Source organism: Heliangelus exortis, chromosome 8 (assembly GCF_036169615.1).
Source record: "Heliangelus exortis chromosome 8, bHelExo1.hap1, whole genome shotgun sequence".
NCBI lineage: Eukaryota > Metazoa > Chordata > Aves > Apodiformes > Trochilidae > Heliangelus > Heliangelus exortis.
Window position 1 is genome coordinate 17758604 of NC_092429.1, and position 27971 is coordinate 17786574.

The following is a 27971-nucleotide window of genomic DNA, read 5'->3' on the forward strand; positions in this document are numbered from 1 at the left end:
CTTTAAGCCACTGAATTGGAGGTTAGGACATTCATTTCGGTGTCAGCTGACATCCCAAGCTGGATCATAAATGAAGAGCAGTGGAGTGCAATTGCACTGTATAACAATAAAGCAGGAAACACTGATTGCCAAACTACTGGCAGCTGAAAGTAGAATTTACTGTAATGCTAACTGAGCATATCTGACTGTTGATATAACATTACAAATATCCACTTTTTCTTAAACCAAGTAGAGGGCTTTTTGATTTTAACAACAGACTGTGCACAGAAGGGTCAGGATTATGCACAACTTCACTGTGTGGTTTCATATACTTCTTAAATCTTTATATTAAAACCCCACAAACTCTAACTTTGTGGGCTCCTTTCAAAATTATTTGCTGCATAGTGCAAAGACAACTCCATCTATTTATGAATATTCTCTGTCTTTCAGAAGTTAATACAAAATCTCTTTGAGCACTTGTCTAAATCCATTACTGTCCAGAAGGTCATCCCGTTTTGGTCACGAATACCTGGTTTTTGTAGTAAAACCAAACCTAAAACCTCCCCTAAGACACTGCTTCCCCCCTCAAAAGAAAGAAATCAAAATCCAAATAAACCACCCCAAAAAGCCCTTCAACTCCCAAAGATCTGGTAATACTGAACTACTGTCTATGCTGCCATTCACAAAGCATCAGCCTACAAGAGATGTGTTTAATATGCATAATCTTAATTTATGAAGTGCTATAGCTTGCTCGAAACATGAAACATTCCCTGCAGAGACCCCTCACTTCCCCCATTCTTGTCAGTTAAATATTATTATTGCCCCCAGTCTCTTCCTGATTAGAGAACAACAAACATGTCAAAAATGTTGCTTAGCTTTGTTCTTCAGGTGTGAACAAGATAACAAAAGGTATGTGTAAAACTGATGTTACCAACCAACAAATACAACTTTTTATAGATGCATTCATGGTTACAGCCTATCACTGGCACAGCTAAATGTGAAATTAATTATTTCTGTGGCATATGTACTTCTGTCATACTCACTAATAGGATTATAAAACATGATATACACTTTTTGTGTGAGGAGTTAGAAAAGATACAAGAAATACCAAACGTGAATTTTACACTGTGCAGAATAGTTACCTGGTAAGCATGTCAATCAAAATCCATCTTGTATTATGTGTCATTTTCTCTTCATTCTCTATTACCAGTGTAGCATGAAACAACAACACAAACAAAAAATGCAGTCCAGAGTTATTGGAGTGAAAGTAACTGGTTTTAAATTCCAATGCAAAACTCTATCCCTTATGAAGCTGCTTTCTGCAAGAGGACTTTTGCCTCAAAGTACTTCCTATTGATTTCAACAGTATTGACCATGAGACCTTCATTGTGCTATAAGGAAGCACAGTGATTTAAAAAAAAGTCAAATGCAAGTTTCAGAAAGGTCTAGATAGAAATTGTGCTGCAAACAACCAGAAGGGCTCCATGCTTACTTTCCCAGATCCTCACCCACTCCTGGAACAACCAAGTGCCTATGGGTACAGAGTGTGGTCTCAGCATGGGCCAGGAAAAGGGGAGGTACTGACTGTCAGGGAGCTTCTTCAAACACCTTACAGGGTGTTTGTTTGTGCTCTGCCTTATGGTGATCAACAGCAGCCATTTTCTAACTTCTGTGACTGTCAGATCTAGTACAAGAATACAATTCAGTTTTCTCTAAATGTATACGTTTTTGAAAGCTCTCATTTTCTCCTGTAAAATTCTGAACTGTGTTTTTCTGCCCCTTAATACAGACACCACCCTCCAAGTGCATGATTCTACTGACAATTAAATAAGCTTCAGTTAAGTGATGCCCGGGTATTCATCACCAGGTAAGCTCTTCTTCATTCACATAGCCTTTCTAATGAGGGGAAGACTATTTTTGATGAATTTATAATTAAAAACTAACCTCCTAGGGAATGGTTGTCTTAAACATCACATTCAGCAAGCACCTCTTAATTACTTCAATGATCTAGTTTCCTGAAGTCAGTCTGAACATATAAATTAAGTGTGCTAAGATCTATTCTTATTGATGTAAGTCTTTGATATGCACACCAGTGATAAAGCTTTTATGGACATCGTGGCTATGGACGTCCCCTGCCTAAGCAGAAGGGAAGACTCTATCTCTGTCCAAACTAACAGTGAAGATGTAACATGCATTACAATACATGTTACATCTTTTGTAGAAAATGTTTATGAAGACTTTTTTTCCTTATCCCTGCTATGCTGCCTTAAACCACGCTGACTTTGTTTCAAGTATGATCAGCAGAGGGAAAGACAACACAAATGTGATTTGAAGGGAAATAAAAGTACTGTGTACACCAAAGTGTTTGAGCAACTGTAAAGACATCTAGCAAGAGTCTGTTGAAACCTTCCATTTCCAATGTGAAGATATAGGAGACAGTCCATAGAGAGAAATGGTGACAGCAAACTTTTTGTGCCAAGGACTGAAATGTGGGGAAATAATGTGTTGAGTTTGATTGTGCCACTTGGCACTGAACAACCAAAGGTTTTTGTGCAAGTGCTGCTGTCTGATATACTCTTCCACATAGACAGCCTTCTCCTTTCCCAGGAAACAGGCTGCTGCTTGGATGTGATTTCTGACAGCACATTGGCTAAGGCACACTGATAAGTTCATTTGGGTTTAAAAAAAGATGGAAAAGATGGTCTCACTGGGTCTGTTTATGCTCAGTGGCCCCTTGCACAGACATAAGAGCATCTTCTTGCTTTACAAATGTGATTTGCATTTCTAAAATGGTCTATGTGCTATTTGTAGACAGCAATCTTTTGTTTCAAGGCATTAACTGTCATCTGTTATGACAAGGTGTTTCTGCATAAAAACCAGGCATCTGAAGAACTGTGTGAGTGCAACTTCTGAAGTCACTTTTGAGGCTCTGACTACTGTCCCCCGAAATCCTTCATGGCTTGCAAAGCATTACAGTGCAGCAGAACTTTATTAGAATGGTCACTGCAGAGTTGTAAGAAATCTGACTCATTGGCTAAAAGTAGATCAGTCTGTTTAGCTTTCAGATCACTGTGTTTAGCTGTCTTCTGGTGTAACTTGGAAATAATCTTCAAGCTGTTTTTATCTTCTCATATTGTTATTTCATTACAGTCCAACTGTTGTTCCTCTTTTATCTTCCCTTCCTCCTTTTCTAAAATAAAGTTAGCCTGATCTTTAATGTATATGCCGCATATACTCTCCATTAGAAGACAATCAGGTCAAAAGAGAAGCAACACTGAATATTAATATTTGTCAACTAATGCACATCAAGATAAAACAATCTGATAAAAATAATTTACAATTCGTCTTTCAGGGTGTGACTCAGGGAAGTGATTTTTTGATGCCTTATGTTCTTGTTTGAATCTTCGCCAATTTTGATATTGATATTTTCATAAAGTCATATTTGTTTTATTTAAGAGAATATTTCTTCCCTATTTTCCTTTAAATTCATACGACATTATATTTTCCTCTTTTGGAAAGGGAGAAAAAGGAGATTACATATTTCACTTAAAATGTGCCTTATATACTTAACACAAACGTGTTTGCCTCAGTGTTAATATTTAAGGGAAAGAATGACACACAGTAAAACCCAAGAATCTAAACAAGGAATCCAGTCAGCGACCTTTGGATAGAGCCTGGGAGCACTGTTTTCTGTTCCATGCTGGGGAGCAGGAAGAAAGCAGTTTTCCTCTAGCACAATGACAGTTTGGTTGTATGCTACAAACAAAAGATAAGAGCTACTCAATAACAAAATGCTAGTTGTTTGTGTTTTTTTTTTTTAGTGCACCACTATGCTTTAGAAGGGAACTAGCAGTTACTTGAGATAATTTTCTCTAGGAAAGTCAACCTAGTTCATAACAAAACTTCCTTTAAGAGAATTCAAGCCATGAACTTTTTTCTTTTTCTTCTTTTCTTCCCCTATGGTTGGGATGCAGCATTTTGTTGAAGGCTTTGGTCAGAGTTACGTGGTCATTGTTCTGTTTCTGAGTGCTCCTGTGTAGTTCTGCCTGCTTCAGCTTTACAGACTTCTGGGTAATTTCTAACCCAAGTTTTCTCTTACTAAGATTAACTATAAACTGCTGAAAAGTACATGTCCTTAACTCAAGTTGGCACTTGCACCAGTTATCAGTAAAGAAAATAGCAACATAGATAAGGAAATGAGTACAGTTCCCCTCTCTCATGGATGATTATCTGGATTAAAATCCACTTTATATGTGCTGGTTTGTTTTCCCAGTTGACCAAACAGAGTAAAGAACATGCTGTTGAGAGTACACAGGCAGAGATCGTCTCAGCTTTGCTCTTCCAAAAGGCTGGCAGTGAAGAAAAGGGGGAAAAAGACTTCCAAAGTCCTTGAAAAAGAGATTTCTCCACATCAGATGGCCTGGAGCAGTTCAGTTCAGCAGTTCAGAACAGCCTCTTGTCAAGAATCTACCACTGCCTTCAGAATGTTTCCGAGGTTACAAGTCTGAACAGGCAAGTCATTTCCTTCAGAATAGTCCTTGCCATGCAGGTGACAGGTAGAAGAAAATCCCCAAAACTCTCAATGTTCAGAGACAGACTCATGCAATTTATGAACCCACAGTCTGAAAGAGCACCAAAAAACAAATTCCCACCCTGGGCCAGGCTGTAAGGGAGGAAGTGAGAGGCCAGAGATTCTTTCACTGAGGTCTAAATTCAGAAGGTGGGGATGGGCTACATTCTGCTTTGCTCTCAACAGAAGCAGCACATGAACTCAGTGCTGTAGGAGCCTTGGCTGTGTTTACAGATGGGGTGGTCAGAGTCTACCACACTGCCAGGCCAGGGCTATTCAGGCACTATTCAGGGATGTGGTGGATGAATGGAACCATTCATTGCCTTTCTCTTCTCATGCCTCTCTAAGCCTCAGGGCATTATCCTGTTCTGTTGCCCCTTACCCAGGGCAGAGGAAGACGCTGCCTCTGTCCTCATTCCCCTCTACTCTAGTTCCCTTGCGAAACAGAGAGCAAAATTCAAAGCAGGATCCAGCAGAGAGAACTAATCTAAAATAAACTCCCATTAGCCATAATAAAGCCAGTGTATCTCTAATTTACTGAACTATCTGCAACTGTGCAGAAAGTCCTGATAAGACAGTCCTCACTCCAGTTCAGCAAAAACCAGCCCCTACACACCTCAGATTTACTTCAGCTGGGTCATTTTCAAGGACCCGAGTGTGTACGGCATAGAGTCCTTCCCATGTAGTCTTATCCTATTAACTGCTCTTTAATGTCAGACATAATCTAGGTTAAAAACCACAAAAACTTGCTGTTCTGAACACAGAGGTGACCACATCAAGGACTCTGCTTATGCTGAGGAAAATGAAGCCTGTTGGACAGGTTATAAGGGCTGCCTTCCCCACAGGGCCACACAACGTCATGACAGTCGTTTTCTGCACAAAGTTTTCTGATGATTTCTGACGAATTTCTGCATAAAACAGAATATTCCTCTAGACCCCTGTTACCAAATAGCAGGAAACCACCATTTCAGCTGTTCAGCTAAATCCCACTCCCACCCAGTTCCCTACCAGGAGATCTACTAAAATGTTTTGACACTGCAGGAAAAGGGTTCAGAGAGCGAGTCTCCTCCTGCAGCAGTGCCAGGAGCTGTTGGCTTCACCAGAGTCAGGCCCTGCACTCTGCAGTGTTTCTATTCTTTGAGCTTTCTTTCCTCTTTGTATACATTTCTGTAGCCAGACACATAGCTCTGTGTGTGTACAGATGACAGATGTGTTTATATTGCTTTATAGGTGGAACAGTGTGTAGAATTACCTTTTGCTAGATGAATGTGAAATGCTGAAGTCAACTTTCACACACTTAGCTACAAAAAAAAAACACCTTTTAGAAGTTGTTCCAGTGTTCAGAATACCATTTTCCATGACAAAATCACAAGTGTATATTGGACTGCAGAACGTATGGTGCTTAAAATGAGAAATAGGATCTACTCAAAGTCGAATTTACTGTATCAGGAAAAGACAGGGAAACTCAGTTCCTTCCCCTATTATGAACAGTAACACTTTTTTTTTTTTTTTCCTATTTTTTAGAGCCTGAATCAGTTCAATTTTCCCAAGTGACAGTTTGCTTTCCCTGATGTAAACCTGCTAAGGTTTTTTGCATGTAAGCTTTGAAGAAAGCACTTCCTAATTCTGTAAGTACTGTTCCATGGCATGACACTTGTTACCTTTTTATTTGTCTTAAGACGTGAGCAGCAATTTCAAACGGTGCACTACAGATAATAAGGACAGCTTTGACTGGCAAAATGGAAAAACGGTACTAGTTGAATTCTCTGGGGGTTTTGGAAGATTGTAGAGTATAAACTGTCATGAAGCCAACTTAATATAACTGTTTCTTTTATACTCTAAGGATTCACATGGGACTTCACTGCTAGCAAACAGGAAATAAAGTCTGTTGTGCTAGAACAAGACTTTGTTTCTTAAAATTTAGAAAACTACACAAAGTTTCCTTACAGGAAATGTTACAATTCATACAAATTCCCATATTTATTTGTAGACAAGAATTCTCATTCACATAGCAGGAAAACTAGATGAAAACAGAAACAGCATAGACTTAGGGCCATTATGGAATATTGGAAAACTGACCTAACAGGATGACAATAATACAACTACACAAAATTTACTTAAATATCTTTATTACTGTCTCCCATTCCAGTACCAGCCTAATTTCTTAGCAGGATTCTTCAAAAATAACTTACTACATGAATGCCTCACCTTTCTTCAGTGAGGAGCTTTCAGAGTTTATTTTAGGTACAGTCTGTCTTCTGCTGTTACACTATTCGACCAAGATATACTGACTTGGGATATTTTTCCTTTAGAGCAGGCCACTGAACGATGAAGTAATCTGAAAAGTAGTAAAGAATCTTTCCAGACAGGGATAAAGTTTCCACACGGCAGATGCTCTCTACATACACAATGGTTGCTCTCTTCATACTTAGAAGCCCAAGAAGAAAAGCAGATATACAGACAGGAACACATGTTCCTGGTCCATTGCACAATATCTAAAAGAGATGAAACATTTTACAAAAGTAAAACATGAGTTTTCTCATACACAAAATAAATCAGATTTTGTATCAGACTGTATTAGATTTTGTATTCATATAATCTTACATTTAAAAAAAAGATTCCAAAGATATTTTAAAAACAGAAGAAGCAAGTGAATATGAAAAGAAAAGAACTAACCAAAACAAAACAGATGGAAGGGATTTGGGCATAAAAAGGACATTTTTTCAAAGTAGCTGCCTAAAAAGAGAATTTTTCTTTGCATGTCAAGGAGGATAAGAGCTACGAGGCAGCACATTGAACTTCTTAGAAGGAAGCAGAATTCCTTGATGCATGGGTATGTAACTAGAACAGCTTCCAATCTCAGTCGCAGCTTTGTGTGGATCAGTCATGAGATTTGTGCACAGATTAAGGCATAATAAAGCCAAAGAAATTTAATTAGGATTACTAAACCTGGGATCCAGTTATAAACGTCTTGAACTTTGGCTTAAGTCAGCTAAATATTAAAGAGTACAGCAAAATGTGCTGATGAATTAGGACCTTCATCAGAATCTACTAACTGATAAGCATGCCTGGGTTATTTTTTTTTTTCTTTTAATAAACACTAGTACATAGAAACAAACATACCAGAGGAAGGTCTTTTGGTCAATACATGTCACACGTCCTTGTACCAGACGTTCTCAAATTCACTTACAAATGTTAACAGTAAAAGAAAGTGGTCTCTCAATTTTGTAAATTGGTAAACAGAAAAATAGACTGCTTAAAAGTAAAATGCTTAAACCAGCACATTAGGCACTCTGCTTGGGTGTAAAAATTGATTTCAGGCAAAGAATTTCTTACTAAATTTACTACTACCATGTAATCAGCACTTTTCTGCACAGCTGGGCTTGACATGGAAATAAAGGGCTCTTTTATAAAATCATGGTCCTATACCCTATAAACCCACCTTTTTTTACTCCAAATTCACCAGCTTGTGAAAGGTATATGTAATATATATAATCATGGTTTCCATGTCAGAGATGTAGCCAACATTTCAGAGTGTTTCCTTCCCTGCTTTGTGGCAAGATCCCACTGATAAACTGGCTGACAGCACCCTGCCTCACTTAAAAGCAGCAGCAGCAGCTTTGGTGCCACTGAGTTCCAAACTCTCACATTTGTACTTTCCTTTGACATTAAGATGGCCTCAGAAGTCTAGCTTAGGGATGTGATGACCATAATGCAGTACTTTCTGTCAGAGTAATATTGTATGCAAGATTATTTTCATTTTACTCTTGATCTTAATTGAACTATTTATTCATGGAAAACTTACTTATATTTTCTGAAAGACCCTTACAAGCAACATGCTTTATACTGTTATAATCTTGAAATTTTAGGGCATCAACAGCCACAGACTTTTGTAAATCTTTAGAAAACAAAACCCACCAGGTCCCAGGTCCCTGCTTCAGAATCTGATCTGTTTCAGACAGGTGCATAAGGAGCTCCAAAATAGTCCAAAACAGTTATTTTCTGCTTTAGTCTGACTATTAAGTTCATATTCAATATTCAGCTTTAAGTGATCAGATAGAAATGTGCACCACTACTAAACAGAAACTCCACTTTCCCTTTCCTATAGCAGAGCTACCTGGAATACAAATATTGTGTCATATTTATTGTTCCCCATGCCCTTTTCTGTTGCACTACAGTCTCTACCCTGTCCTTTCCTCATTTTCTTCCATTTTACTCTGCCAAGCCCTCTGAGATGCCTCCCACCCATCTTCTCTATTCCAGACGAAGTGTACTCACAGAAGACCACATAATGAAATAGTGGTAAATGAGTCTATTTGAGAATCTATATGCAGCTCTAGAGGCCACACAGAGTTACTGTTATTACTTTGCTGAGATGCAAAACAGAAAAGCAATAATAAAAAAATTACAAATCACAATGAAACACCCTTACTATATCCAGGGTTTCATGTGATGCACTCAATTTATACCTTCTACTGGCTATTTAAAACTTGTAAGCTGCTTCCCAGATGCCCTTTGACTAATGAAAAAGTACTTGCATGTGGGAAAAAGGATCAGGAAAATTATGGACTAAGCATCTCTGAAATAGCATGATCTGATCATAAGTCTTACATCTTCTGTTCTTTCCTCTTTCACACATACCTGTTCAAAGCAGATGTGGCTCTATAGGATTTCTGCATGCAAAGTGTTCATAAAATAGTATGACTATAGACATTCCTGTTCTAAAATGCTTGGGTTTAGGAGGCTCTGGTATAAACCTGCTGAAGCCAACATCCTTATCTGAATTTGGGGTCGTGATCTGAAAATCAGAAGTTTTAATTGGCTGTTCTAATAATTTAAAATTAGCCTTCCGTTAACCTTCAGTGCGTGCCTAGAGACATGTCATACCTAGGGCTGGTGCATTGCTCATGCACTGGACTGGCAATTCTCCTCCAAAAATCTGGTCTGACCAGTCCTACTTATTGCCTCTCACACCATCAGGAGGAAAGTAGACCAGCATTCCTGCTGCTTTGAATCCAATGTACTTTTGCCAAGGGACAAAGGGGAAACTTCTGAGAAAACCAGTATGCATATTATAAAGAAGAGGAACTACTGGGGAATCTAGAGCTAGAAATGCTGCTGTTGAGTTCCTGCCAATCTATGAACTTATTAATGGTGTGTAGGAACTGAATAATTTACAGCCTTCCTTAAACATGTAAGAGAAGGTGAGCTGTCCTACTAGAAAATTTCAAAACACTTTGAAAGTAAATTTTGGAGATTAATTGATGTTTTACACCCTTCAAAGGCCAAGACTTTTGGGTTTGCCCTCCAGCAGACTACAAGTATCTCCCAGGGAATCCAGTGGCAATCATTAGTATGCTGTGGAGAAAAACCAGGCATCTACAGGGCAAGAATGGACCAGGGCCTCTACAAGGTCAACCAGCTATTCAGGGTGTTTCCCAATATCTATTTACTTTAGCTACAGGGCTGCCTGTAGACCATTTTAATCACATGAGCTATGTCTCTGAAGATCCCTAGTTTATTTGGTTCAGCCTGCCTCAGTCAGACAGCACAAAGGGGAAGAGAAGCGGCAAAAGATAATTTTTGTGCCACCTTTGTGATCTCTTGAGCTGTGCCTGCCTGAGGAATTTCCTGCTCCTACATGGGTTATCCAACTTTGGTGCCAATAAGCTGTAAGGGGTTGATCCAGAAGCCAGTGCTGTGGGTCCCTTTACACCATTTATGTTTGCCACTAATGGAAAGAAATGCCCAGCTGTTAAACTGGCTCTCTGGCTGCCTGGCTTCATTCACAGCTACACCTATAAACTAAATCCTACACACTACAATCTGCTACCAATTTAATGTAACCAGTCTTTTAAACAATATAAAAAAACTAATCAATCTGTATTTGAATTGAGATTTTAAAGTAAAGGATCAGAATAGGATACTTATACTCTCTGTAAATCTGATTTCAGATTAATCACTTTCATATAAAAATGGAATCGTTCTTGCCTTTCTTTTTCAGGTATTTTCTACAGCTGCTGAAATAAAAGAAGCCATAGCAGCAGTCTGGCACACTGGGAACACTGGCACATGGCATCACTCCTGATAAAAGCAGCTTTTAGACTTGGTGAATGCAGCACTGTAGCAGAGTGACATTTACCAGCTATAACACTGAAAGCATAGCTCACAGTTTCACTGAGATTAAATGTCAGGCCACTGGTTAAAACAAAAATGAGTAAAGTAGAAAACTTGCAGTTTTTCTCTTAAATATGTAAACATGCATTTACTGTACTGCTTATGTGTCCAAAATACAACCATCACAGGGAGAACAACTTAAGCCCCCCTAAACTTAGTAGAAAACTAATGTGAAAATTGCTCTGAATAAGAAACTGTCAGCACCTGCAGCTCTTCCTAATGACTCCCCCAGAGATTGGCCTTTGCCACCTGGACAAGAGCAGAAAAAACTCCCAGTTTGCTGTGGCTGGGTTGGCTTGTCCTGTGGGGATGTTGATTGCTGCTGCAGGGTGATGCATTTATGTGCACTGAAGACTGTGCTGCTTGCCAGCTATGGAGCTGCCTCCTGGAGAATGTTTAGGATATTGCTTAGGTCTCCTCAGTCTTCATAATGCTCCCTTCCACACAGTGCTAAACAGCTGGAGATAAGAACAAGGGAATGGATGGTGGTGAAGAGAACTACTGAAAGAGACAAAGGCAAGTGGAGTGATACAAAACTGATTTTAGCATATCTGTGCAAGTAAACAGACCTACTTTTTAACAATGTAGGGGAAAAAACAACAACTGGGCATTCTCTGCTTCCCAGGACAAGTGTGGGCCTAAACCCAGTCATTTATTAATAACTTTATTTTGTTTGTGTTTTGATGGACTGCTAAAACTTGGCTTTTATTGATAAATATTTCATTTCAATGATTATTTAACATCTGAGAACAAAAAATAACTGTTCAGCCTGTGAAGATATGAAAGCCCAGAACATATCTATGAGTTTTGTCAGAAAAGCCAATGAAATTTGAATAGCTGTTCCTGAGTGTAATAAATGTTTTTGTTTTGGTTTTTTTTTTGTTTTGTTTTGAATGGCACAAGATTGTTTGTTTCTGAGGCAAGAGAGCACCTGCAATAAATTAATTTGCATTCTGCTATACAAATTACAGCATCTCATGAGCTCGTTGGCACTTGCTTGTTTTCAGTATTATTCTCTTGTTTTCAGTATTATTCTCTTGTTTTCAGTATTATTCTCTTGTTTTGAAAACTTCGCATTAATAACCTGTAAGGTGAAGTATCCAGCTGAACATTTTTTCCTGTGCCTACAGAAGCACTGAATGCTCTCCACAAAGGTGGCTGTAATCTGGCTTCCCAGTGTTCCCATTTCCTGCCTGGTGATTCCCAAATTTACTTTAGAAGCTCCTGACCAAGGTGTAAGCCTGGAAAGTCAAGAAACCAGGGCTCTATTCACAGCTATGGACTTATCCCAGGATTTGGGGCACAGAACTTACTTTCTCTCAAATCAGTATTTTCTGCTTTAACACCAGGAAAACAGTAACTTACTCCTCACAGAGGATGCATCAAGATCCTGCATATCCCTCTCAGTGAAGATCACAGCTATGGGGAGGTATTGTTTTTTATTAGACTGTACTTGGATTTAGTAGCATAGTCTGCTATCATCTTTTGATAGAATTATTTGATATACATTCAGACATAGCAGGCCGTATCCATTAATTAATTCCTGCTAGTAACTTCAGTGGCAACTCAAGCCTGGATGGCAAACAGATAAAAATTGTTACTTTTTTCATAAGTGAGTAAACTCTAAAGGGTTTCAAAAGATACTGTGTTCACCTACAGGGCGTGAATGAAGTTATGATAGAAATAAGATCTCTTCTAGGGAATAGAATTCTGTGTAGTGATAAAAAAATTGAGAATTTAAGAGAATTATATTTTTCTTCAAATACTTAAGCATGTGGAAGGGAGTGTCCCTGTTAAAGCTTTTGCTAGTCTAGCTCTTTAGCATGTCTGAAAATCTAATTTTCGAACCCTGAGGAAAACTAGCTTAGAATTGTTTTTTTTCTTTAAGGAACCTTTTTGTTTTGTTTTGTTGGAACCTTTTCCAACAATTTCTTACTATTGCGGAGGAGAAAGGAGAAGTTCAGGTTCTGTTTGAACAGTATAAATGTCATGAAACAACATACTGGCTTACTCTTTTTGAACAGTGAACATTCTACCCAGTTCACTGCCTTTCACAACCTGAAAATGCAACCAGCTAACAGTTCACACCCTATTGCCTATGTGAACTTACCCGTGGAATGCAGGCTAGGGCACAACCTCCAGATGTGTAGTCTGATGTAAATCAGATAATTAAGGTAGAACTGAAGTATACCTGGCTACACTTTGATCTTCTACTATCTAGATCACTTGAATCATCAGGGGTGCAAAAAGATATTAATAGCATTCTATAGCAACAGCTTGTGTACAGGCTGGTCAGCAGCTACAGCATTGCCCTGAAAACCTTTCTAGTCCACTTCTGTGTATTTATGGGAACTGTATGGTTCCCACTGTAATTAGCATACAATACACACAGTAGGTGAGGTGATCTTCAAAACAAGCAGGAACATGTGTGGTCCTAGAGGCAGATTACCTAACTAGGATAAATAAAATCAGTGAATGCCAGAGTGGGAAAGGAAAGTGGAAGACAAAGGACTTAAATTAGCACACTGTGCAGTTGGGTTTCTACTGCTCGCTATTTTTTTTTTCTGAGTATTATTTCCATTGCAAAAAGAAATATACTGGGAAGCATTGCCAAGTCTCTCATTTGCCCAGCTTTTCCCTTATAAAAGCATGAGGAGAGGGAGAAAAAAAATCCTATCCAGTGGATTTTTCTATGGCAGAAAAGGAGATTTTCCACAAAAGCACTAGTAACTAGATTTAACAACAGGATCTAATTGTAGCAGCATTGACCATTGTAACTTTTCTCTTCTCAGCACTTGGTGGCCAGCCCCAGAGTTACCAGCCCAGTGTCCTGTGGGGCAAGAGAGAAAGGAAGTAGCCCAGTGGTTCTGATTTGGAACTACATCCATGTGCAAAGTAGTGAGGGAAACTCCTAGCTGCCCGGATTTCAGCAGAGCTCAGGAGTTTGGCTTTACATGAGACTATCTGAGCTGTAAAGGCTTACCCAGAAACAGATCTGAGCTGTTTATGCACAGAGGCTTTGCAGATTAAAAGAAAGGTAACTAGGGTGATTAGAAGCCTCAGAAGTTAGGCAATAGCTTAGTGAGGAAGTTTAAGGATCTAGATTTGGAAGCATAAAGACAGTTTGAAGTGGCTTTTTTTTTGTTTGTTTGATTTTTTGTTTGGTTATTTTGGGGCTTATTTGTTTTTTGTTTGTTTGTTTATTTTAATGAAGCTAACCTTAGGTACCCTACTTAACTGGCTCTGTATTTCAGGTGAAAGGGTGGCAGGCTGCTCATTAAAATCAAAAGGTCCTTGGAATGGTAGTTCCCATCTATAGTATGATGCTTCTGCAGGTATATGGAAGCAGAATGGGACATGAGCTCAGCAGACTCCCCAGGCTCATTGCCAAATTTAAAATTATAAACATAGAACCAGTCAACTGAAAAGAAAAAATACATGACAGGTGTGAAAGTGGTACTAATGCTTCAGTCTGTCAGAATGTTAGTGTTGGTTATTAAAACACTAAACTAACACCCAGATTGTCACTGGGACTAACCAAACATCAGCATCTCTGCCAAAAGTTTGTATCAGGAAATAGTTGCAGCAGGGAGTTTTGCGAGTAGCTGTGGGAGATAGAAGGTTGGTTAAAAAGAAAAAGATTACCAAGGGAGATGCAGGTAGGAGAATACAAGAATAACTCCTTAGCTACGTCACCATGGAGTATATAGGTCTGTGGTTTATTGCTGCTGATAAACTAGTTGTAAACAAAGGAAAATTGAATTTGTGTGGATGAAGAAGTTGTTCACAAAACAATTCAGTAAAGGACCTGCCAAGTAAATGAAGTGGTAGTTACTGAACTATATCTGTAGCTACAAAGGACAGGTACTGGCAGCCTTTCAGTGAACTACAGCAGTTCTAAGACTCACCTTGGTTGAGTCTGAACTTCAAATATCTTCGTTGGAGCATCATGAGAAATACCATCTAACCTTTTAGACTCTATTTAAAAATAAGGGATTATCTTATCTCCTGGTATCAAACAGTTGTGTTTATTATAGTAGCCTGCTTCTACTCAAAGGGAAAGAAGCCATTAAATCCAAAGACTGTTAAATATAATCATATATATTACTAACAGTGCCCTAAAATGAGCCTTTAATTGCAAATCTCAATGCATCTTTCATTAGTCAAGCATAAATTTAACAAGAATGTGGCATTTTAGGTTAGCTAAAACTAGTATTTTGTATCTATATAAACATCTTTGAGACTACTGCCTTAACACTGCACTTGGTATAGCAAGAATCTGCATCAAATACCTGCCTGAAATGTCTTCACAATGCAAAACCTAGAGGGTACGACCAATGCATATCTGCACAGCAGTGGCCTGATTTAGTGAGACTGTACTTGAAACCAGGCTTTATAGCATAAGTGTGACCAGGGTGTTCATTAGGTTCATAAAGCACCTGATAACTGATGAGTAAAGACTGATCCATCTTTAGTTTAAACTCTCCTTAAATCTAAGCTAAAATCATAGTTCTTTTTTTACCACTACTTCTATTCTCCCTTTGGAATGGAGTGTCTATAGGCAAATCTAGCTGGCAGTCACAAAAAGAACAGGGCTGCAACCTAGCTTTAAACTAATTGATTTGATGAGTAGCTTTAGACATTTATCTGTGCTCAGCAGAGGGTAATTCCACACTGGGGCTGTAGGGCAGCTGAACACAGCACACAAGATAGACAACAGGTGAATAAGACTATTTTCATTAACACTGAGAAACTAAATACAAATTTGGATGGATTATCTTTTTATTTTTAGACTATACCATTTGCATTACTGATGGTCTTAAGGTCATATTCTTGCTCTTGGCTAGTTTGATCCTAGAAGAACAATAGTAGATCAGTCATTCTGTAAAATCAATCTGGTCCCAAAGAATTATAAATAGCATGGAAAGATTCAGTGCACAAAAGAATTCACCAGATATTCTTAATAGTGCACTATACAAAGTTCACTGTTATGAAATGAATAGAGAAAAAAGCTACCACCCATATTTTGTAGCTTTCCACAAAGTTCTAATAAGAACTGTGATAATAATGGACAATAACTTGTTATTTGTTATAGCAATTTGTTAAAGTGCTATGAACTTAAGACATTTTGGGCAGGGCACAAAGAATGGAAAATCTTAGCTAAATGAAATAATGATCTCCTTTCATACAGCTTACTCTGTATGTGAATACTTCTGTAACAACACTAGAAGCTTGTGGTAGTGAATTTAACCAGTTGGGGGACCAGGGATGTGCCATGGGATGTGCTGTCCTAAAGGACGGGTAGAGTGCTCTGAGCCCAATCAGCTGTGCAAGTCTCAGGCTTCTAGAAAGAAGGTTAAAAAAGAGAGACCCATCCAGCTGGCAGCTGGTGGGGAGAGAGATGGTAGAGCTTGCTGTACTTGCTGTGCAAATGTGAACTTCTTACTACAGACTTCCCACGGGAAGGAGGCCCTAATGTGGAAGGACTTCTTTTAAAAGCCTGATTCAGGATTTTAATCAGACTTTAATAGCCTGATTTAACCCAGGCTTTTACAGAGAGCAGTGATATGAGAATATCTGTTTATCTGTTTATCTCGGGCTCTGTAGAGCACTGAGGCAGTAGGAACTGATGTGAAATGTCTTCAGAAAAGGAAAAAGAAAAAGCCTGGTCCTAAGGGTCCAGGATGTGCAATTCACTAATGAATGGAGTTTTACACAGCATTTCTGCACTATTCTAGGTGAAATTTAATTACATTAAGGAACAACAAATCACTGACCCAATTATATAGAGCCCATCTATGGCTGGAAATAAGGACTGAATACAATCTCTGTACAATTTTTCTGCTGTGTGGTGCACATGTATCCATTCTTTTCAGTTTTAATTTCAGGCATGTCAGAATGACTGGCATAATCACAACCCATCTGAAAGGCAAGAACACCTGAAGAGTGGGTTTCAGGGTCAGCCCAGAGACAACATAGACCACAGTTCTGCAAGCAGGATGAGAACTGAAGACCACTTTCCTCTGAACTTGTACCTGATGACTGACTGACTCAAGCATGTCATATGACACTAACTCAAAACTGTAAAATTAGTTTATTCCTTCTTGGACATCAGGTAATCTATGTAAGATTCACTCATCTTCTCTGTCTTTGGGGAAAACCTCTGTGCAGCTTGTCTAATTTTCTGTATCTCTCCAAGAAGAATTTGTATTTCTTCTCAGCCTTTCTCTCCATGAAGGCAACAAAAGTCTGTCTCCTCTGACCAGCTGCCTGTTTTTGTGGTAGGAATCTGCAGTTTTTGAGGCTATGGCTGCATATTAAACCTGGCTGCTACTGATCAATGGTTGTAGAAGCTTTTCTGGAGGAATGAAGGTGTAGGCAGAGTGTGCTGGCACAAGCCTTGCTTTACTGCAATTTTAGGCCTCTGCACAGAAAGCCCAGTTAAGATTTACATGCTGTAAAAACTGCTCAGCATAGATGTGCTTCCAAAATATTGACACTTGTATTTCTGTAATTGCTTGCTATAGGAACATGAGCTGATCCTAACTTCTGACATCCTAATTTTGTTACTTGGTTGAATGTAAAAGGAACTAAAGTCTAAAGGGACTTAACCTTGCAGAACACAGATGTTCATAACTCAGAAATGGGCCTCTTGAACATGATCTCAAAATCAACAATTAGGCTTTTACATTTCTTAAACTCTCTGAGGGCCCATTTCAAGTGTGGGTCAAGTCCTGCAAGACAGCAAAGGTCTCCTGGAAGCTATTCAGTTCTCTCTGAACTCACTATCTTGACAAGGCGTTAGATGGAACTGCTTTCTCATGCAAAGTAAACTGAAGTTTTTTGGGGAAGATCAGTGTGATATACAAAGGGGACACAGTTCTCAAGTAAATAAGCACATATAAAGCAGCTCCTGTGCAGTTAGGTTTGCTGTTTCCCCTTTACAGCTATTTTGGTTCCACAGATATGCTAGTTATGCCATCCTAAGTCAATCTGTTCCAAATCATGCCTTTGTGCACTGAATGGCTTCAGGGTCCCTGTGCAGTACTTATCTTGTCCTGCATTCCTTGAAAACAACAGAATTTCTGCTTTTCTCTAGCTTTTGGGTGTCTGGAGAAGACATTAGTCATTCCTTCAAACATGCTCACACTTCTAACAAAGCTAAAAGTGAACGCAAGGATTTGGGGATCACTGAAATGTACAAATGACTCAGAAGCAATTCAAAGTTGTCTCTCCCTCCTGCAAGTTAAACAAAAGCAGCTGCCGAGACTACTTTCAGTACCAGTAAGCTCCACTGTTTAGAAACATGAAGCTCTCACTCTCAGCATGATGTAATACTGTGCTTGTTTCTAAACCCGGGTGTTGATTTCCATGCCAAAAGTTATAGATGAGTCCTGTAAATGCTAGCATTTGTCCCACCCTTCCTAGTTTTTTTTAACTACTAAGCATTACACTTTGCCAAGAACAGGGAAATGCAATTTAGCATGAACATTTTCTTCTAAAAGGAACTAAGTATCACCAGTTGTTTCACATACCACACAGAACCTTTTCACTGGCAATGTGTTTTAATCCTTGAATCATTCTTCTTTGATAAGTGTTTTAAAATCTTTCTAGCTCCAATCTATTATGTTTTACGAAATTCTTAAACTAAGATACACATACAAGTAGTAGCAACTTTCAAGTGGTATAAGATTAGGCATAATGCCAGAGATGCTTCTGCCACGGGCACTGCCAGCTGCCTGCTGGGTTGATGATGGTACCTGGTAAAAAAATATCTTTGGGAACCCCATTTCCTCTAGCTCTTCTCAAATTATGGATAAGGACTTTTGATAGCAATTTGACTGGTTCCCTTAAACACTACAAAAGACTTAAAGGCCTTGATAAGATGTATTATTAATTTCACAAGGATGAGTGTTCAAGGCTTTTGACAGGTTATCACAGTTTATCAGCTTCAGCACAGTTTCTAATAATTCTTGCACTCTAAATGCCTCATGCAAACAGAGAAACCATGGAATTAGATTAGTAACTTCCTGCTTCTCTATGATGTGTTCTGTTGACAGTTTTAGTAATGTATGAAGCTACCTAGTGAGATTTACCAGTCAATTTCTTTTGAAACAATAATTTATTTTTTTTAAAAAAGGTGTATACATTAAATGAAACCAGTGGTGTAGCAAAGGAATTCCTAAATTTGTGCTACCTTAGCTGTAAGATGTTTCCTTCCTGTAAACATCCCTCTGCTATTTCCCCTGCCCAAATCGAAATAACTGTAAAAAGAGTAGTATGCCATCTCCTCCCTGCCAACTTTATCTCCATTTTTCAGAACAGGCTAGAAAAACATGAACTACAAAAGGGTTCTTCTGTAGCTCTGCACACTAAACTCTGAAAATTCCAGTAAGCAAATACCTGTTGATCTGATAGGAACTGGACAGTACTACTGAAGCCAATGAGATCAAATTATTCCTGACAGCTTCTCTAAACATTTAAATACCACAAAACCCCCTAACCTTAAATGAGCTTCTTCAGAATTAGCCATATAGCTCATAGTGAGAGCTAAAAAAAGTCTACTTAAAAATATCCTCTGTGAGTGCATATATGCTGCTACTAAATTATGAAAAATATTGTGTAACTGCACAAGTTTTTACAGGTTTCACTAAAACATTTAAAACCCCATAAAATATTAATTTGAAATCCTTATAATGCTTTTTAGAAAAAAACCACTCAGGTTTGGATAACTGACTCCTTGAGGTGACAAATCCTCTAGCAAAAAGTCAGCTTTAACCAAAATTTCTCTTAAAGAACTTTAGGACTCAAACCGAGGACAAATTTGCACTGCTTTTTGAGTACCGCATTAACTCAAGACTTTACTGATTATATATCTATAATTTATTTCTACAATCTGACAACTCTGAATTCTTGATTAAGTGTGTGGAATATTTTTAAATAAACCTTGTAATTAGCGAAAGAACGCAGTTTTTTTAACAGCTTGAAAAAGTTACTATAATGTGAGGAGTTGCCATTCAGTGATGTTTTTTGTCATTGGGTGAGATAATTAATGTCAGTCAGCCAAAGACTAAATAATGGGCACGTAGCTGAAAAGTCCATGTAGGCACAACAACTGAATCTGTACATATTTCTGCTGGTTGGAACCTGCCTGCTCCAGACTGGTCATACGATTTCAGGTGTGAGATAGGATAACCAGGCTTTCAGGCACAGTTTGTGCTGTTGCAATACTGAAGAGATATTATCAGGATCTTTCAACCTTGTTTGTGCTGGGTCTACCAGCAGTAACAAGGGAGTGACACACTCTTATGTTACCTGCAAACTGAGAGGGAAAACTGGTATTTGCTACTCTAATTCACCAGCAGTGCAAACTGTTCTCTCTCTCTTGCTGTACTGCTGTTTTAACTCTTTGAGCTGAAGTTTACATTCAAAAATACTTTTTCTGTGAACTGTAAATCTAAGCATCCATATGAGATACAGACTGCAATGTCTTGATATTCCAAATGCTTTAAGGTACAAGTTAGCAAGTTCTCAGTAAATTAACATTTACTTTACCTACCAAATCTGGTTTCAATTTGTAGATTAAAGGAAGGGAGTAAAGTATGGAGTACAGAGTTGTTACCACAGAGGTGGTCCAGGACTGCCTCACCTCACGGCTTCTGGGAATGCGATCAAGGGTGAACTGGAAGAAAGCATGATAAGATGAACTGTTATTTTTCTAGGAATGTCGCTTCTTCTATAGAGTTATTAAATTTATCTGTGCCAACTGGCTTTTCTGTTGTTTTTTGGGTTGTTTTCTTAAATGAGTTTGGAAAGTTTTCAATATAAAGCCTCTTCTTAGATGCCCTATTCAGTGTCGTGCTTAGCAATCCTGGCAGCAAAGTCAAACGAAATACTAGAACTGTATTTTTTAATCTCTCACGTTACTTTAAAACATTCCTAACTTAATAAGCAATTGAGCCAGAGCAGCTTCACCCGCAGTATGTTAACGTCGTGCCCCACCTCGTGGTCACGGAGACACAAGACCAGCTCTGATGAGACTCCTGTTTATTGCCTCTTTAAATTCTTCGTGAATTTCACTGCAGAAAATGTGACAACTTGTCTCAGTAATAACCGAGTCTGGGGCATATTATGAAAAGTGTAACAGCAAATATCACGATCCTGTAAATGACTACTCAATAAGTATTCAAAAGATAAAGCAAGATGCATATTTGAAATGCAAAGGATTTGTATAAAGGAACAGAAAAGAATACCTTAATATTACATACAATATAAGGGTAAGAACAAATTTTGCTTTGTTATTTCTCTAGAAAAAAGTAGAGATTATTTACTGTGTGTAAAAGGTATCAAATTAATAAAACTAGATGGTTTCTGCTTGTCTCAGAACACTAAGCAGTAGGTAGGCTTCCTGCACTTTTCACACATGGTTTTTACCTTGACAGAGAGAAACTACAACCAAGAACTATTGCTACATCAGAAGGCAGTCCTGATGCTAATGAAACTTTTGACTGTTTAAATGAAAAACATGTACTGGCTGCAGTGCACTGTTCATTAACTGTAACATATTGCTTAGATCTGGACATTGGTCACTTGCTTCACATGGGACACCAGTTCACTACCACTCTGGCAGAACTCGTTGTACTCAGAATTGCTCAGTTACCTTAAATAAATTGCTAACTGTCATAGATTTGCCCTGGTGATTTGTGACCAGGAGAGATATTGTTGCCAGTAGTTGTATAGTAAATACAAACTACGAATCAGTCTTGAAAAACAGTAACTGAGGCTTTTTAAAATATAAGGTGGAAAGAATAGAAAAAACCAAAACACCCTCCTTACAAATGCGGAATATTAAGGTAATTTTCTTGACTGAAATGATCCTGTTTCAGTGTTTCAGGTTCTTTAATTATGGTGATACTGGCAGACATTACCCAATGTTACAAACTGGTTGTTTTATGTTTTATTTGCAGGTGTTGAAATTCTGATTGCATTAGTCTGACAACAGAATATGGAAAAATAAACATGCCCCCTGCTCCACATTCAACAGGATTCTGATTATCACTACATCTCTATTTCTTCAAGCTTTGGAAGAGATCAGGTGATAAAAAAAAAAACACCTTAAGTGGAGTTTAGACCCTTGCATAGTATTCAGTCCTGCAAGAAATATGTGTATGATAAGGTAGTTTCAGGCAAATCAGGTTTCAGTGGAACTTTTCAGGATGCTCCCTTCCCTGTAAGAATGGTGTTAAGCAACATTTGAAAAAAAAAAAAAAAAAAAAAAAAGCATGTGATTTTCATCATATAAACCTGATTTCACCAAAGCTTGGCAGGGATCCCAAACAGTATAAAAGTTGAAATGTACTTTTAGAATACAAGTTTCAGGCAAGCTTTGAAGGGCATAGTTAAAATGAAGCTTGTCTGAAACTTTACACATTAGTATCTATGTTATTTGTTGGGACTTCAGCCCATATATCAAGGTAGAAAATTACCAGTTCTGTGAATTATTATAATATACTCAACTGAATGTACCACAGTGCTTGCAAAAAGTCTGGGTTTATGTAGCTCTTTATCCTGCTGCGGAACAAGATTTCTTAGCATGATGCATCTCATGAAACATGAAATGGAAAAGAGTATGTGGTCAGATGAGCATTATGTAAAAGTTAGTTAATCTGGCTGCTCATCTTGGACATGACAAAGGAGGTGTAAGATTCATTGAAGAATTCATGTTCTTCAGTCACCAAATCTAAGCTGTCTTTCTGCTGACAGAGTAGGTAGGTAGGAGGTGAAGCAGATTCTCTGTGTTGAGCACAGAAGGTTCCCTAACTAACAGCTCTGGGGGCATCCGTGTAAAATAGTTGTGGTTACAGACTGGAGGCAACAGAGAACAAAGAAGCAAGTGATAGCACGACCAGAGGCTTCTCAAAAGAAGCATTTCAGTGGGTTTTTTTTCTTTTTCAAGACTTGGTGGGTGGAGGTGCAGCATTTGGCTGCTTATAAGCAAGAGGCTCATTCTGGCTTCCTTTCCTTCTCCCTGAATACTGTAGCTTTTAGAACTGGGGTAGATCACAGTCCAGAAAGAGAAATTGATTTTATTTGTGGGTTTTCGCATCAGAATTTGTTAAATGTAAACACTGATTTTCTCTTAGGTCATTATTGTAATCTGTCTTCTGTCAGTCCTAGTTCTGGGAAAATTTACTTTCTTGACAAGATGAGGAAGGGAATGACCATGGGTTGAAACATTCAGACTTTTGCCTTTAATGTATTTAAAGCTGCAAGAAGCTACTGACACATGATTTTTAATGTTTAATGATCTCCAGCATTCCAAGTGCCAAAACACATACGACTTGAACTCACACTCTGAGAGTTAGCAAATACATGTTACAGCAATGTGACCTTTCCTGCTTTCTATAATTTATCTTCCTTTTTCACTCTGATTATTTTTGCTCAGTGAAAAAAGAATGGCCAAAAGAAAATGAAATGACCATCTGTTAACCAGACACCAAACTTGGATGCAGCCAAAAATGTTCCTCTGATTTTCAATGAGGAAGGAAAATACAATTGCATTATCTGTTAGCAGCTGGAGTGGGTACAGAAAGGAAGCTGTTTAGCAAAACTAAGGGAACTGGTGGAAAGCAGCATAATCCTTTAATTCTCAAAATGTGTATTTTTAAGAGATTTTAATAATGTAGGGTTGGACATTTTTCACATAAGTGAGTATGACTGTATGAATGACCTAACAAGATTTCTCTGAACAGGAAACACCTCCAATCACTTTGCTAAACTTTAATGCTTGGCAAAATGAGAGAAGAGAATGCTACACTCAGTTTTAAAGTAAGTCATCCCAACTTGATTCATCAGCTTCTGGTGGGTGAGAAGCCCTCATCTTCCAAGGTGAAAGTGAGGTAAACATAACTAAAAATGTCATTCCCAAGTGAGTCTCTTGCTCACCTTAGCAGCAGTTGCTTTACATTAAAATGCTTTATTCTGAAAATCACTGGTACTGAGTCCTACAATTTTGTCCAGGTAGCACTGCTGAAGACAACAGAAATATCCAAAATGAACCATCTGAAATCAATACCACCTAAATAATGAACTTAATGCATGTTGTACTACTTGCTCAAGAGGACTAGGATTTTAGTTCTTAGAATATTCATTGTACTTTTTTCAATTTCTAAATATCTTTTTACTTATTTCACTGGACATTAAATCACCCTTTATGCCAACAGTACAACATACTGCTGTGTATTAATCATACAGGGAACTAGCTCAAGGCAAAAAAAATTTCATAAAAGCAAAAACCAAGATATTTGCATGATTTTTAGGAGTTCAGCATTTGCTCAGGTCATCAACAAGAAAATTAACACCAAAAGGTACTGCATACTTTTAAAACATATAAATAATGCTCTGTTTAAAAATCCAACCGAAACACTGTCCAGAAACAAACAAAACCAATACAATTTCAATTAAAGTTTTTCTTAGCTAAAACATTTTAGCAACAATTTCTTAAAAAAAACCCCATTATATTACTGAGGGAAATGCAGCCAACTAAAAAATGGAAGGAAAAAAAACGTATTTTTTCTCAACTATTTTTATAGCTGCAGAGAACAATTCTAAGGATAGCTGGTTTATAAAATTAAGAGATGTATTTTCAGCATACTTTTCTTGATCAAACGATAGCCACCTTTGTGCAGTCACTTGCACTACAATTACCTTCCTTCATTGCTTTAAATGCATTAACATAATTCCAGGAGGCAAAGGCCATTTTAAAAGAAAGTAAGAAAGGTGGTAGTGAAAACTTGTAGCAAGTATGGCACTTACTATTTTTAAATATATTTATTTTCATTTTCAGCATCTCTCTAGGACATTAGTGCTAATAATGTTTAATTCACCTTTAGTGATGCAAAACAGTAGGTACAGAATGGCACTTTTAGCTTCTCTGAACTTCAGTGCAAGTGATTATCAATACCTAGAAAATCAAAAGCACCTGCTGATCTTAAACACATCATTTTAAAGAATCACTTCCAAATTGCCTTGAATTAGTTATGTCATGTTAAGATCACTTTATCTTACAAGAGCATATTTTAAAAGTTACCTGGGAACTGGAGAATGTTTCAGCTCTTTTTTGTTCAAAAGAACGTATTTTAGCTTCACTCATCTTATCTGAGTCTGCAAGAACATAATGTCTAGGACAGTAGGATTCTGATAGGCAGCTAAGTAACCTCAGGATTTCTGTCGTGTGCCCACCTATAAAAACAAAATAAACTGCATTTAGCATATGAAAAAAATTGTAACTTTCTTCAGCTCAGTCAGTTTTCCTTTTAAAACTCATTAGTTCTATTGTTATCACTGACTCTTCTGAGAGCAGAAAATTCAATTAAAGTATAGTTAAAATGGTTTAAGTAACAGGAAGACAATTCAGCTCCCCCTGGAGTTATACTGTTGGAATTTTTTCAGTTAAATGGGAGTGAACCAGGATCACACAGAAGATGGGTATTTGTGTTCAACATCATGTACAGAATGCAAAACCAATTGGGTGAAGATTTGCACTGTAGTCCACACTCAAAAGCCATACCATGGTGCACCTGTCAAAATGAACCTGGATGGGATCTAGCTTGGAGCTGTGTCACAGAAATGCACCTCCTGATGACCCTATCAGTCCTACAACCTGCAAGACCAGTCTGGGGGGCTACAGTATCCCTTTGCTGTACTTCTGCAATCAGGCAGCAATTTTACTCTGCAGCTACACCAGTGTAAAAGCTGAGTACTTACAGAAGATACAGCCCAGTTCCAACAAATTTTTAACCACTGCTCTTGAAAGCGTGTTGACAACCTTCTGACTGCGAGGTCACTTTGTTCACGGAGCTAAACTGGCACTAAACTGGAGAGAAAGAGAGGGTGTAGTGCCTGTGGCTTTTGGGAGCACAGAAAATTTTTTTATATAGTTTGAGTTTCCTGAAGCAGAGTTACAGGCATATCTGTATCAGTGGGAGAAAGGAGAGGGTTGGTGGTGAGCAGAGGCAAACTGCAGCAGGGTCACCCTAACATCAGCCTGCACCCCTAAGTATGTGCATAAGCATTTACTGGACCTGTTGCTTTTCCCTCTGCTGGAAGTTGCTGACCAAAACAGCAAACCAGTTGTACTCCTACTGCCTCCTGCTGCCCAGTGTCATTAGTCTCTTACCAGACCTTTGCTATGTAAGTCAAGCATTCTTAGCTGGCAAACAACTAACAAGCAGCAAGAGCTGTGCTGCTGCCTTGGACACACGAGTCTGCCACCTTTTCATAGAATTTCATACAGTATTTTTCAAACTTTCTTGAGATTTTCTCACAAGCAACGTTTTGTTGAAGCTTTCACAAATTGCAATCATTAGAGTATTCACAGAAGAGCAGGAGATTCCTACTTCAAGAAGTTACGAAGAACAGGCTAGAAAATAGTATCAATGTTAATTCACTCATGAATTATTTAACTGGGTAAGTTTAGGTATAGTGACCATATTTTTTTAGTATGTACAAACTAGATTCCAAAGGACTGACGGAAAACAAGCACATTTCCAGACCTGGATGAAGTAGAGATGACATGAAAAAATATAAAAATGCCAATCAAGTTCAGACTGCAGACAGATCCTATGATTATTATTCAATTAGTCAGTGTGCAAAAACCTCAGTGATACTGAGGTGATGAACTCAAAGCTTGCCTGGATTTGTCAGCTGCAAACTTTAAAGGTATTCAAATTTTTGGTGGCAAATTAATAGCCCTGCAATTTTGTGGAGGTACCAAGAAGTAACAGATGTGTGTGTGTGTCTCCTTAGTGTGGAGAGACATATTTGGACAACAGTACTGCCTCTGACAGACCCAGATGAATGAGACTCTTGCCAGTAAGTCACAGAAAGGTGGTTTGGGTAAAGCTGTCACAAGATGTTACACCTGTAAGGGGTATACTGATCTTTGGAAAGCCTTGCTCTGAATCGATAATTCTCTGTCAGAAGACCAAACATCTGCACAGGTGTATCTTGTACAGCACCTTTAGTAAATATATTCACTAACAACCTTGGTGAAACCTGTGAACTGTCTGAAGGAAAAGTGAGGAAACCAAACTGTCAGGCATAAACATGAACGAAAATGCCACAACATGAAGCTTAACAATTACTCAAATTAAGAACTGGTGAAGGGACTCCAGCACAGATCCTATGAGGAGAAGCTGAGGGAGCTGGGGCTGTTCAGCCTGGAGAAGAGGAGGCTCAGAGGAGACCTCATCACTCTCTACAACTCCCTGAAAGGAGGTTGGAGCCAGGGGGGGTTGGTCTCTTTTCCCAGGCAACCCTCAGCAAGACAAGAGGGCACGGTCTCAAGTTGTGCCGGGGGAGGTTTAGGTTAGACATTAGAGAAGAAGAATTTCTTTACTGAGAGGGTGATCAAGCATTGGAATGGGCTGCCCAGGGAAGTGGTGGATTCTCCATCCCTGGAGATATTTAAAAAGAGACTGGATGTGGCACTCAGTGCCATGGGCTGGTAACTGCAGCGATAGTGCATCAAGGGTTGGACTTGATGATCTCTGAGGTCCCTTCCAACCCAGCTGATTCTATGATTCTGTGAACTAGAAAACCCATGACAGGCGGCGGCCTCAAGGGAGCCCGACACGGACAGGCCCGGAGGGATCGGAGAACAGCCGTGGAAGACACCTCGGCAGCGGATCCTGACACACACCCGCCGGCGGCCCGGCCTCCCCTTAATCGAGGACTCCCGTGACTACAACTCCCGGCATGCACCAGGACACGCCGACCAAGGCCACAGTGGCTCTCGCTGGGCGCTGCATGCCGGGAGCAGTAGTTCCTGGAGCCCACGGCGAGCTCTGCGGCGCCACCCGGGTGGTGGCAATCTCTACTCACCGGAGCCGACCACAACCAGGAGCCTGAGGGGAGGTGTCCGCCGGCTGTGGCGCCTCCTCGCTAGGACCGCCAAGGGGATGAGCAGTAAGGAAAGAAGGACGAGGAGGAGGAAGGTAGCAGCCAGTGGGGACTCCATGGTGTGGCCGGAGCTACCGCATCACCCACCGCGGAAACGGGCGGCACCACTTCCCACCTAAGGCAGCCGGCATAGCTCAAACCTCCCCGCGTTTCCAGCCGCGGCCGCGGTGCAAGGAGTGTGGTGGGGCTGGGCGGGCGGGCCGGGCCGGGTCGGGTCGGGTCGGCGGGAGCGGTGGGGCTGGGCCGGGGCAATGGCGCAGGGCCCAGGTGACTGAGTCGGGGT

The 27971-nt window shown here is 39.2% G+C and overlaps 1 protein-coding gene and 1 long non-coding RNA gene across 3 annotated transcripts; one reads left to right on the forward strand and one right to left on the reverse strand.

The window, feature by feature from the left end:
* Positions 1–423: 423 nt before the first annotated feature.
* On the forward strand, positions 424–16988 carry LOC139799175 (uncharacterized). Of its 2 annotated transcripts, none has more exons than XR_011727124.1 (2): positions 424–1846; positions 16603–16988. It is a non-coding gene; the product is annotated as an uncharacterized lncRNA (long non-coding RNA). The 2 variants fall into 2 exon arrangements; XR_011727125.1 differs by lacking the exon at positions 424–1846 and adding an exon at positions 11769–12155.
* On the reverse strand, positions 6662–27907 carry ALG14 (ALG14 UDP-N-acetylglucosaminyltransferase subunit). Its single transcript, XM_071750796.1, has 4 exons — positions 27611–27907; positions 24816–24967; positions 20286–20408; positions 6662–7044 (listed from the first exon to the last, which is right to left on the reverse strand). The coding sequence occupies exons 1-4, from the start codon at positions 27744–27746 to the stop codon at positions 6814–6816; spliced, it is 642 nt and encodes a 213-aa protein (XP_071606897.1). The 5' UTR covers positions 27747–27907; the 3' UTR covers positions 6662–6813.
* Between the last annotated feature and the right edge of the window lie 64 nt (positions 27908–27971).

Coding starts and splice junctions, on each gene's coding strand:
- ALG14 (XM_071750796.1), bottom strand. CDS start 27,746: ATGGAGTCCCCACTGGCTGCTACCTTCCTCCTCCTCGTCCTTCTTTCC. Junction 20,409..24,815: donor AAACATTCTCCAGTTCCCAG/GTAACTTTTAAA, acceptor GCTTTCTTCCAG/TTCACCCTTGATCGCATTCC. Junction 7,045..20,285: donor ACAAATTGAAACCAGATTTG/GTAGGTAAAGTA, acceptor CATCTCTTTTAG/ATATTGTGCAATGGACCAGG.